The sequence below is a fragment of the Opisthocomus hoazin genome, chromosome 16 (genome assembly GCF_030867145.1).
Source record: "Opisthocomus hoazin isolate bOpiHoa1 chromosome 16, bOpiHoa1.hap1, whole genome shotgun sequence".
NCBI classification, from domain to species: domain Eukaryota; kingdom Metazoa; phylum Chordata; class Aves; order Opisthocomiformes; family Opisthocomidae; genus Opisthocomus; species Opisthocomus hoazin.
The window spans coordinates 20949943-20962857 of NC_134429.1; the positions used below are offsets into that span (position 1 = coordinate 20949943).

The following is a 12915-nucleotide window of genomic DNA, read 5'->3' on the forward strand; positions in this document are numbered from 1 at the left end:
TTTGTTTAGATTAAAACCAGCAGAGATCCAAGTACCGACCCCTCTGGGACCACAAATAATGCAGTACGTCTCCCTCATCCCTTTGCTTTCAGGCATTCGCTCTTGCTCCTTTCGAATGCCCCTCTGTGTTCTGGGTTTTTAACAAGCTCTTGATCCGTTCTCCGTACCCCAGCCTGGATCCACATAGCTCACAGTCAGAGCGAGGACCTGGCAAAGGAAACTGCTCAAAGACTTCCTGAGCATCAAAATAAATGGGCATACAGGAGGCCGGCTCGCTCTGGCCTGACGCATTTTGAAGTCGCTGGGGCTGCCGGGGAGAGCCGGCGTGGGTACCGGGGCAGGCGGCAGCACGGCCGCGCTCGGGGGCCCGGTGCCCCTCGTGCCAGGCAGCGGGCAGAGACCCGCGGAGGAGAGCCCGGAGCTGCTGGGGGCAGCGGGGGCAAGGAGGGGGCTGACGGTACAGTGCCCATAGAGCTCAGCTGGGCACAGCCGCGCCCTGTGGGCAGCGGGGATGTTGGGGTGCTGGCTAGTTTGGATATTTCAGTTTTCTGAAGTGCTGAACAGTAGAAGCTGCCGAAGCCTGGCAGCTCCTGAAAGCAGATTTATTGGTTGCTAGCAGATAGGAGGAGAGTAGGAGCTGGAAATCTGTGCTTTTAACTCTCAGCGTATAAAGTGTGCTTATTCTTGCTGATGTTCAAATAACGTCTTGTTTTCTTTAGCTGTTCCATTCATGATTTTTGAAAAAAATGAAAAAGAAAAACTTTTGAAGGCTGAGAAAACTGTGGTTTAAAAAGAGGTTTTGCTTTCTTCCTAGGTTAATCATCATAAAGGTTCATTATTTGAAAAATCTTTATTCTTTTTGGTGATTTAACAGTAGGAAATTCGGAGGTGGACATGGAATCCATAAACATTCAGTAAGAGAGAGTGTTTCATAAATGTATCTCTGCTATTTCCAAAAATAATACCAATTTGTTTTTAGAGGCCAAATAAAAATCACAGCTGTAGCACATCTGGAAATTGTGTGTTTCACAGCGTACGTTTTTACGCTCGCACCTCCTTCCCACATTTGAACCTGTTGTGTTTGTAGGAAGCAGCCCTATGGCCTGAGTGACAGGGCAAATCCCGTGTTGTACTTCGGTGACACGGGCACGAGATCGGGTCTGTGTGCCCGCTTTGCAGAACGCACTGATGGCGCTCCCAGAACGCGCGCCACTGAAGCCCATCTTGGTGCCACGTCGGAGAGCGGCTCAGCTCGGTGGGGCAAGCTCTGCTCTCGGCTGGAGGAGCACGGAGCAGGTCTGCTGAAGCAGGAGAGTTTGTCCTGGAATCACGGGGGCTTAGGAGCGAGTTTTATTGTGTCCCGTAAGCGTAGAGGATTTGTAGAGGTCCGTAGCGGAAAAAGGATTCTGCTGCTCGTGGGTTTTGGAAGCGGAGCTGTGAGGAAAGCAGCTTTGCGAGGTACAAATGACGCATTTGAAGGGCGATCTGATGAGGGATTCGGGCGGACTCAAAGAGGAATTAGATTTTCTTGAACTTCAGTACTGAAACTCTTCACGGTGGCTCAAAGCTGCCCTCTTGAGTTCATCGGCTGCCGCCTCCTCCTCCTCCTCCTGCGCTGGAGGAGAAGTGGAGGGCTGAGTTCACAAAGCACCAGCTTTACAGAGCCCTGTTTCTGTTTGGAGGGGGCTGGCAGCTTTGAACAAGCATCCAGCACATCCACCGTGGGTCCTGCGGCGGTTGGCTTCAAAGGGGGAGCATTTCTTTACTCAGCACTTTCTCTGAACATTCTGGCTTGGCTTCTTACTTTCCACATTTTTTCGTCGTAAACCAGATATTCGCTACCTACGAGTAAACCTTGTTCTGTCTGGAAACTACGGTGTATTTCTTGGGAGCTATTGTACTATAATAATAACCATAATTAGCTTTAAAGACATGCTGTACTGCCTACATCTTAAGTACCACAAGGAATTTCACAAATCTGGAGTTTTCTGTACGTCCAGATAACTCTGTCATGTAGGGACATGCTAGCTAATAACTACTTTATACGTTTAACCTCCTTTCTTCTCCTTCTGTCTTCTTTTGCCTCCCTCCACAGCCGTATTTCACCTGCTTCCCCCGCAAAATAAGAAGGGTGGAAGAAATAAATTCACCTTTCTTATTTTTACATTCGTATGTGGAAAAGTAATTATTGTGTTTAAAATTCTTATTTGTTTGGACGGCTCACTTCTTAATTAATCCTAATCCTTTCTTTGTGCTCCTTGAATAACAATAATATCAGATTTGTCTGGAATGATTAATGCCTTGTGCTTCCTAGGTCCTCAGCCGGGTAAAGATTTATAGACCAACATTTTCTGGTTTTCTGATAGTCAAATTTTTCTTTTTCTTTTTTTCCCTCACATTTCACTCTTTGGCATTTGCTTCTATTTTTCAGGTGTAAATACTGTGACAGGTCATTCAGCATTTCCTCCAACCTCCAGCGGCACGTTCGAAACATCCATAACAAGGAGAAGCCATTCAAATGTCACCTGTGTAACCGATGCTTTGGGCAGCAGACCAACTTGGACCGACATCTGAAGAAGCACGAACACGAGAACGTTCCAGGTAGGAAGGGGCATTGCTGTGCGGTTGTCTTGGGGCACTGGAGGGAGAAGATGCTGTGGTCTGGTCTCGCTGGTCCTTGGGAAGCCGTTGTGGAAAGCACTGTTTCTTAAGGCTGAGTATCATCAGGTACCAAACCCAACTGCCAGCTCCTCGTGCAGCCAAAGGTGCATTTATCCGCAGTGCCTAGCTGTGACACCCGCGCGCACACGCGGTACTCGGCTCTGGCAGGCCCTCGTCAGGTGTTGCTGACGCCTGCCCTTTCCCAGCCCGTAGAACGGCGATGGCGATGCCGGCGTCCGGGGGGCTCTGCCCAGGGGGCCCAGCCTGGCGCTGTCAGGTCTCCGGGCACAGTGCTGCTGTGGCCATGCCAAGCTCTGCCGAGGGTGTTCAACCCTAGGTACGTGTGAAGTTCGAGAAGATAAATACTTGCCCTGAGATAAAAACTGAAGGAAGAAATTCCTGTGCTGAAGCCAACTGAGTGATTTCCCAGCCTAGGAAAAAAAAAAATTATGGAAAAGTTGTAGGCAAAGAGCTACGCAATGGATACTGATTCTTAAATTGTATATACCGGCCGTAAATGCTAAACATCACCCGTGTTTCCCTCTGTAGTTCAAGTCTGGAAAACCTGAGCTTCCTTTGGCAGCTTCGGTCCGTGGGATTTCTCTTAAATGTTAAACCACTGCTATTTAGTGAGAGGATTGCTGCGTAACGTTCCTCCTTCGTTGTTCCTCTGCTAATGGCTTTGACAAGACCTGATTGTTTCCCCGTTCTCTTTTCTTGTTTCTCTCGCTCAGTGAGCCAGCACTCCGGAGTCATTACAAACCACCTCGGGACCAGCGCCTCTTCCCCAAACTCGGAATCAGACAACCATGCACTTTTAGATGAAAAAGAGGATTCGTATTTCTCTGAAATCAGAAATTTTATTGCTAATAGTGAGATGAATCAAGCATCAACTTTAGCAGAGAAAAGGTAGACGAGCAAATGAAGTTATCTGGTGGCATGTGTTGTTAACGCGGGTGAAAGAGCCGTCAGCCTCTGTCCTGCACTGCTTGATTTAAAATGCTCAAAAGAGAGAAATTTAACAGTTTGGAAGGAAAATGTGTTGAACTTCAAGCTCTAAGCCCAGTGTTAAGTGTTTTCAGAAGGAGATTTAAGGTAGGAGGGCTGACAGCCGAGAGCTGCTAACGGCTGGAGACCGGTGGGAGCAACCAGTGGGGCAAACTCCGAGAGCAGTGCGCTGAGAGAGGGCGGGCAGGCTGGCTGCGGCGCTGGGCTCCAGCGCAGTCGCCGTGAGAAAACACCATTTCTTCGCTAGATATAAATGTGATTATTGATCCGTTACCTTCTGCCGTGAAGCCAAGTGGCCTGGTCCATCACCGACCAGAGAGCAGGGATTAAGGCAGCCGGAGGCACCTGCTTTGCTGGTCTGTCAGTTTGTTTCACATCTCTCGGTATCACGAGCCTTGTTTTGACAGAGGGCTGTCTCACCTGCTGCTGTCCTGTTTGCACAAATAGCTAATTAGTGCCAATGCTAAGGTTTAAGTCCCAAATGTAAGTACGAGGAATCCACGTGATGATGTGATCCACGTAAAGAACAGTGAGAAGTGTGGAACGTGCTGGTGTAACATTTCTAGTGAGGATGTGAATCTTGTCTTCTGCCACTTGGTGTCATCCTGTTGGGTTCCAGGTCCAGAGCACTGGCGATCCCATTCTCTTAATGAGATGTAAAATTGCTACTTTTGTGGAGTTTTCTAGGTCCATGTGAGCACAAACAGCAAAAGTAATACGAGAAAGGATTTAGGCTGGCTGTTAGATTACACCGTGAGGAAGCTTCCTCCTCCTGGTTGCTGGAAGGGAGGCTGTTAGGATACAGTAGCACAGAGAAGGAGGAGGAAAGCCGCTTGTCCCACAGATGTTATATAAGACATGGAAAACCATCATTTAAATCCAGACTGGACAAAATTCTAGTTTGAAAAGCATTGGGGTTGGTATATACTTCACATGCTTATTAGCCCTTAAGACACGGTGAAGACTGATTGTTTTAAATGCCTGAAACATGTAATTTTTCCTTTTCCTTGCAGTTTAAATAGTATGTAGATGTACATAAATATGTCTCCATGTTCATACATGTGTATAAAGTTATCAGAGTCTTGTGTTGCGGTGAAAATGCAGGACTTAACACATTTGGCATCTTCTCTTTTTTTCTTTTCTTTCTTCTTCCCCTCCTTGACCAAATATTTCAGGCCAGAAATCCCAGATATCGATGGCAATTCCCAGTGTCATGGATTAACAAATGAGAAAACAGAAGATGTGGATGATGAAGATGAAGAACTGGAAGAGGAAGATGATGACAGCCTGACAGGGAAGTCACAGGATGAAACGGTATCGCCCACCGCAGAGCCCCGAGGAGCATTTGAGGATGAAGAAGATGAAGAGCCCACATCTCTCACCATGAGCTTTGACCACACCCGAAGGTGAGGCCGGCCGTTCCCTTTGAGAAGTCAAACAGGGCTCAGACTTCTGGCCCTGTGTCGGTGGTAGACTGTGAGTGCTCTTGTTTTATTTTTCGAGCCATGTGTCATGCCTCCAGTTTGATTTAAGCATTCACTTGAGAGATGCCATCTTCACCGTGGTGGGGGACATGAAACAAGTGGACTGCAAGGAGAGGCTGTGATGAGAAATTTATCCAAAGCTTGAGAAGTTCCTGTCAGAACTGTTAGCCCAGCACAGAGAACAGCATTGTCAGGGTCCTGCAGTTCAGCGGGTGATGTCCTTTGCTCCAAAACAGGGGCCAGGGCGAGGGAAGAGGCGTGCACATCCAGTCTGGTTTGTGCTGCTCTGCCCGTTTCAGCTGTAGCAAAATGTTGTTGACTTCAAGCGGAGTTCTCAGAGCTCTGGGAAAAAAGTGAAGATTTTTTTTTCCAAGGTCTAGGCACCTTTAAAATTAAAGTTTGTTGCCCATAGTACAGGCTTAGCTTTCTTGTTGCCTCGGTTTGCCTCAGTTTCCCAGCCAGTATTTGTAACAAGTGTCCCATGACGCAAAGTAGGATTTTACTCGATTTCAGTGCATCACTATTTTCGCTGCAGCTCAAAGAGAACGCAGCAGGGTTCTTCAGACATTGCTCCAGTGTCAAACATTTCACAGAGTGGACAGCAATTGGACATCTCCCCACAGAAGACCAGAGTGAACTGTAGCCCCGCTGAATCGCAAACGCCTGTAGCGCTGCTGCTTGGTTGCGCGCAGCCATGCTCTCCACTTCTTCTTTGCTCCTTGCATTTTGTGTCGTTTCCGTGTTCGTCTGTCTGTCCGTTCACGCATGTGGCTTGTGAGACCCCCGTGGTATGTGCATGCAGGCACTGGGTTAGCAGCCCTCACGCTGGCTAGATGTGAACGGTGAGATGAGCTAACAACGGGTCAACCCCTTCCCCTGGTCATTGGTACAGGTGTGTTGAGGAGGACGAAGCCGGCCTGTTAGATTTGGAGCAGATGCCGAATTTTGGGAAGGGGCTGGATCTTCGCAAAGCAGCCGAGGAAGCGTTTGAAGTTAAAGATGTGTTTAATTCCACCTTAGACTCTGAGACAATAAAACAGACTCTGTACAGGCAGGCTAAAAACCAGGTAGGTATATGACAGAACGTTTTATCTAGCTTGCCGCCAGCACCTGCGATAGCATTAGCAAGCAGCTGGCCTCCTGTAGCTGAGGTTCCTTTCCCCCTTCCAGCGAGCAGGAATTCCAACTGCAGTGCTGAATCGTATGCGAGCCGAGCCTTGGTGCAGTGATGCTGAACAGAGGAGAAACGGGGTGGGCAGCAGTTTTAGGTCACCAGATCAATCTCTCGTTTCTCCTGTGCTGTGAGAACATGCTTATGTAGAAAGAGAGAGGCATCTGTCTGTTTTTATCTGTCTGTATAAATGTTTTTATAACTATTGTTTATTTACACTTTGGGATGGGTCTTCAGTTGGTGTATACTGAGAAACTCAAGGTTTGATCTGCAGAAACAGTGATAAAGCGCTCTTGGGTTTGATTATGAAAGGTGTCATAGTAGCGCTTGGAGGCCTTGCAATCTGGCAAGTCTAGAGGACTGCCTCGTGTATCTCCCCAGTTTCTAAAAGAAACTGTAAAATGGAAATCTGCCCTGTGAGCTGGACCAGTGCAGACCCACCAAGAGACCTCAAAATGACATCTCAGCACCTACTGGAGTTTTGAGAAAAATCATTAAACCAGAATACTGAGCCTAGCTTTATGAAGTTCAGATCTTGATCCCTACAGAAGGGTTCTCACGAAAGAACTGTTCAGTGAAGTCACATCACCGGGCCCTTCCTGGGGGATGAGGGCAGCTGTTGCCTTGGAGTCTCTTGCTAACCTTCAAGCAACAGAATTTGTCACTGAATCTATTTTAAACGTCCAGCAAAGCAGCAGCTTAATGCAGGTGCCAAGCAGAACATGATTTTTGCTTTATTATCACCCAAAGCTTGCAAAATTCTTGTCTTGCTCCACAGTAGGTGCTGGTACTGCAGCTGGGGAAGGTCTGCTTGAGGATGGGGCACAGCTTTTTCCTGGGTGAAACTCAATTCAAACACAAGCCGCTTGCCTGCCTCTTACATGTGTGCTGTTACTAATGTGCCCAATGTCCTAACTGTTTAGGCACAGCTTGCTCTGTAAAATGTGTACTACATCGTTAGGTCCAGCCTATGCTTGGGTGGGGGGGGATATTTTTGTTTTTGAATCAGTTTTCTAGTGTACGAGATGCAGGACTGGTTACACTGAAGTTACAAGAAGTAACATAAAAAAAAAAAAAGCACTGCGTGTGGGTGGGTGCAGCCACAGCGTCATTGCAGGGTGGGAGCAGGCGTTGCACCAGCGAATGTGGACCGGGGAGGAGGGGACACCGTGTCCTCCTCTGCGTCAGATCGTGGGTGGCAGTTACACTGGCTTTCACCTCCAGTACGGGAGGTTGCCATCTGCCTAACCCTTCACAGAGCTTCTGTGGGCTGTGAAATGACACGAAGGTCTGTGAGACAAGTAGTCTTGGAAGAGGGAGAGCGTCTGGGTCGCAGAGAAGCAAGCAGATTGTTATCAAGAAGACAGAAGTCTCGATGCATTTTTCTCAGCAGATGCTTTTAACCGTTTAAATAAATAATAAATAAGTAGTAAATCTACCTTGACAAGAACATACGAACACGCTGGTGATGCTGATGAGCGTGTCGTGCCCGTATTCCTAAAAACCTCCATGCGGGTTTCGGCAGGCAGCGGTGGGCTCAGGCCAGGCGGTCAGTCGGGATGGTGACCTGGCTGTCCCCGGGGCTGCGGCTGGCCTGGGTGCTCTGGGTATTGCTACGCCGTTCCTGCGGCGTGTGACCGAGCCGAGCCGCCCGCTTGCCAGTAGGTGCACTCATTTTAAGAACAAAACAAAGCAACTGGCATTCTGCGTGTAGCCGCTTTCCCCTGAGAGCAGAGCCTGGAATGAAGAGTGGGTCTGTGACCAAGCGCAGAGCTGGCACAGCCTGGATTCGGTCCGGGAGAAGCCGGTGGGAATGGAGGCCTCTCCTGACCAAGCCCACCGCTGCCTGTAAACTCTGTGGCCAGTGTGAATGGTTGGAGTGACGGGCGTCACGCTAGCGTGTGGGTGTGAATTTAGACCTGCTGGCAAGGTTCTTGGCCCGGGCCAACGGCTGCCGGCTGGCCTGCGTGTCCTGTATGGTTAGAAGATGCGGGGCTTGGCACGGTTTGGTTCAGCCTGTCCTGCGTGTCTATTCACACGTGTCCTCTGCGTTGCTCTTTTCTCTCCAGGCTTATGCAATGATGCTGTCCCTGTCCGAGAACGCTCCCCTCCACACGTCCTCCCAGAACTCGCTGGGTGCTTGGTTGGACATGGCAGGAGCAGCTTCAGAGTCGGGGAGCTTTAACCCCATCAACCACCTCTGAGAGGTCACCAAGGCACTGGCCAGAGCCCAAGCGAGGAGGCGGTGGTGCTGCAGTTACCCTAGCAAAAATCCTAGCAAGCAGAAGATGGATGAGAGGGCCTCAGGGACTCGTCTGGACTTTTGGCTGAGAAGGAAACCTGTCGCATCCAACCTACAAGTCCTGCATTTTTACCTATCCAGAGTTTTCGTTTCTAATTTATCAGAATGAACCTCTCCAAAACTGGATAACCCTGATACGGCCCTGGGATTTCACGGTCTATAGGAATAGCATGAGCAAGACACGAATTGCAACAGTGCAATCAAATCTTGGCCCCTCTGACGTTACGAATCGGTCTCCCTGAGCCAGGACAGCCTGCGTGCGAATGAGAGCTTGGCACCGTCGGTAGCACGGCCTTTCCGTCCAGCTGGGTAGTGAAGGGACGAGGAAGGAGAGCCAGGGGTGACCTATCCCTGGTGCAATTCTGGCACAGTCACTGGAGTTATACCAGGGAGGGGTAAATTCAACCCCTTTAATTGACCCCCAAAAGAATCTGAAATTCTGTGCTCCCACAGAAATCCCGTCCTGTCCTTTGCTCCCATCAGAAGGCGTCGGCACAGTGCAGAGCTGCTGGAACGCGAGGCCCCGGTGCCTGCAGCCTGCGGTGTCCCGGCGGAGGCAGCGCCAGCCTGGGGCATCGCTGCGGCTGGGGTCAGCGATGTCGTGCGAATGCGCGGTTCGCGGTCGTCAGCTCTGCCCTGGACGCCCTTCCGTCCGCGCCTGCGCTGGAAGGGTCGGAGCGCTGCCCACCTCTGCTGCTGCGCGCGAGCCCAGGCTGCGGCTCGGCCCTGGGGCATCCGGAGCGCGTCACAGAACGCCGCGCTCACAGAGTCTGTGGGGCGAGGGGGTGGCCCTGGGCCCGCGCTGCGGGGGGTGCTTGGGCTGCCCGGGCGGAGAGGTCCGGGGCAAACCCTTCCCCGGAGAGGCGAGGGCGTCTGAGCTGGGGCGGGCTGGCCTTGGGAAGGGCGATGCGGACACGTCCAGTTCATCGCCTGGGGTTTATTTAGAGTGGCATCTTTCCGTGTTGATAGTATCCGGGAGCTGTGGCAGAAATTTCTGACTCGTGCCGTTGTTTTGGTATGCTGGATGGCTGCTTCTGCATCGCACACTGCTATTTGGCCTATAATTTAAGTAGAAAGATTCAATCATTTCTCTGCGTCAGCAACCTCGGGGGTACAGCCCTCTGCTCAAGCACACAGCTAAGAATCGAATTGTCTCTCTGAGTGTAATTGCTCGCAGATATTTTATGGGTGATTTTAAATCGCTGCAAAGTCTCGTCATCCTCACCGATACAAAGCAGCCTCCAGAAATACTGTGATGTTTACGCTGTTCTACGCTGCAGCTGCGATCTGCTGCTGTAGCAGTGATTTTGCCGGTAAAGCGGGATTGCAGGAGGGTCAGGAGAGCAGTTACACCTTGCAAAGGGTAACTGTGGCGACACAGGTGATGTTTAGGATGTGTGTCCGGGGCATTTTCGAATTACAGCATCTAAAAATCAGAAATGCCGAGGACTGGACTGCTGCCGCCACCGAGCGAAACGACGTGCTCCGCGTCTCACCTGTTGCCGTTCCGCATCCGCAGCCCGTGGGGAGCGGGAGGTGCGTCCACAGCCACCGCCGTCGAGAGGAGCTGCTCCCATGAATTTCACCGTGTTTTAGTGCTTCTCCGAAGTGTCGTGTCGGGTCATAGCTGCTTGCAGAACGGGGCTACCGGCCGATTTCGGAGGAACGGCGCACAGTGTATCGGCCTGGAGGTCCTTGGCGCGCGCAGCCTCTCCGGCTGCTGGGCGTGGAGAAGGACAGGCGAAGGCTGCTGTGCCGGGCCGGAGTGGAGAAGCACAGCGGCGAAGGCTCCCTCCAGCATGCTGAAACACGGGAAACAGCTGCTCGGGGGAACGGGGGGCTGTGTTACCAACGATGCCCTTGCAATTCGCTCTCTGCACCCACGAGCAGGCGTGAGGCCGATTTTAGTTAGCCAGGAGCTTCAGACTGTCCGAGGAGGAAAGCATCTAGGGTGGCTTTGGTACAGAAGGAACAAAAGGTCAACTAGCAGCATCAGCATATTTTCCAAGAAAATTTACCCTTCCTTTTTGGTTTTCCACCCTGTGCAAGTGCCCAAGGCTCTGAGACCAACGGTGTAACCCGAACTGCTTCACGATTTGCACAGAGCTCTGGGGTTGGCGGAGCGCGAGGGCTGGCGAGGTCAGCAGGCAGCAGCTCGGCGAAGTAACGGGGCGGCCCCGGCCCCCCCAGGTGCCTCTGCCACCGCCGCCCAGCCCTGCCCAGGCGCTTGGCCGTTAAATTATTCCCACGGGGGCCAACTGAAAATAATAAAAGAATTGTTTCTTTTCCTGATGGAATTTATTTTAATCTGTATATAACTTGTAATTTTTTGCTCATTCTTTTCTTATTTTATTTCTTCCTTAACAGTATTTTTTGCATTAGGTATCATTATTGTGAAGAAATAATGTTAATATAAGTCTGTAGTGAAGGACCAAAACGGTGTAATTGAGGGTGTCTGTGGTGTGATTGGTAACCGGGGGGTAGGAAGATGTTGTCCGTGTGCCAAGCGACCCCGATCAGTCCTGCTGGCCCTGCTGCCGACTCCCCAGACAACCCGACGTTCTGTTCCCTTTGCCTTTCAGCGACCCTTGCGTCGGACGCAGGTTTCCATCTCTTTCCTCGGCCGGCTGGGAAGCGAGCGCAGCCTCCCCCGGAACGCGAGCAGCCCCTGCCCGCGGGGCCAGCCGGGCTCCGCAGGGCGAGCACGGAGCCGGCCAAAGACCCGGGAGCCGGCGAGCGATGCCACCGCGCCGGCGAGCGATGCCACCGCGCCGCGTGTCCCCCCGCAGGGCTGCGCACCCGTTCTCTGCCCCGGGGAAGCCTCCGGCTCGCGAGCCCCCACCGGCAGCTCCAGCTCCGCTCCCCGGAGCGCAGGGAAGCGTCCGGCGAGCGCTCGGGGCTGGGGACCATCGCCACCAGCTTGGCCCCGATGGGACCGCGCGGGTTCCCAGACCCTGCTCCGGGAGAGCGCGGCGGCACAGCCCGGCCTCGCGCAGGGGACGGACGGCTCCTGTCCCGCTGCAGCTCGGGGACTCCTGGGGACCTGGCTGGAGTAAACCACACGTCTGAGCATCCTCCTGGTAGGGCCCGCCACTCCGTCTGCCGTGCTGGAACGGGACCTGTGGGTCGCAGTAAGTGCGTGCGTGCTCTGACCCAGCGTTTCGGTCGTTGTGGAAGGAAGCTGTGAATTCCGAGGTCGGCGGCGTGCTGCTCCGCGGGAGGAGGTGACGGAGCTGCTCTCCGGGTGGGGGCTGAGCGCCGAGGAACGCGGCTGTTACTGTGGGGGTTTTTGGGGGGGTACGTGGTGTTCCCAGCCCCCTGCCCGCTGCCGTGTGCCTGCCGCCGGGCGCTTTGGCGGGGCAGCAGCTCCGGACCCTCGCAGGGCTGCGCCGCGCTCCCCGGGCTCTTCTCCCGCGGTGCCGGGGACGGGCAGGCACAATCCAGCCAGGGATTAAGGACATTCGAAACAGAGTTCTTAAAATCATGAAATGATTTTTTTTTTTTTTTCTTTTCGTATTTCCTAATGCAGTTTTCTTCCCGTTTTCTCTAGCCAGTGTCTCTGTTTGTTGTAGGATCTCCCGACTCCTCTAATTTAGCACTGATTACAAGTTTTAATTTTCCCCCAGTTAAATAAACAGCAAGCCTCGCTGCGTCCCTCGCCATCTCGTAGCTTGCCTTCGATTGCACTTGAAACGTGTTGCAGCTCGTAGCGGGGGCTCCGTTCTCGATTTGCCGTTGCAGACAGAGGCGATGCCGTGCTGCGAAGGATGCTTCCCGAGCGGTCCCGGCGTCTCCGGGCAGGTCCTGCCGCCGGAGCGCGGCTGGCTTCCAGCCTGGGCCCCGTGGCCTGGAGGCGATGCCGCGGAGCCGCGGTCGCGGTGGTGGGACGCCGGGGCACCGCTCGCGGTGGGCTTCACCCCGGGGATACTTGCGCAGGATCTGTTGATGAAAAGCGTTGTCGCATCTCGCAGCCGTGCCGCCGCGACGGGGAGCGGAGCGGAGAAGGGCTGCGGATTTCTGGTGTGAGCCGCGCCGGGTGGTGGCCGTTGGGCCGTGCGACGCTGCTGGGGCGAAGCTGCGCCGGGACGGGAACCTCGCTCCTCCCGCACGCCGCCTTGGCCAGGGATGGGTCTGTCTTCGTCGGGGAGGAGGAGCGGGGTCTGGTGCGCGTGCTGTGCCCGTCCCTTGCGCGCTCGGGGTCGGTACGGATGCAGATCGCTGCGGCACGGCCACGAGCGCGCCGGGCTCCGCGGTGGGACGGGACGAGCCAAGCCCGCGCCGGTTTGCGG

The 12915-nt window shown here is 52.8% G+C and overlaps 1 protein-coding gene across 1 annotated transcript in view; it reads left to right on the top strand.

The window, feature by feature from the left end:
* The window catches only part of ARHGEF16 (Rho guanine nucleotide exchange factor 16), a 350362-nt gene that overhangs the window by 321674 nt on the left and 15773 nt on the right, over positions 1-12915 (top strand). The window contains exons 13-16 of the mRNA XM_075437221.1: positions 2432-2601; positions 3396-3570; positions 4845-5075; positions 8582-8589. Of these exons, the coding sequence (XP_075293336.1) occupies positions 2432-2601; positions 3396-3570; positions 4845-5075; positions 8582-8589 (584 nt within the window). The remainder of the gene's footprint in view (positions 1-2431; positions 2602-3395; positions 3571-4844; positions 5076-8581; positions 8590-12915) is intronic.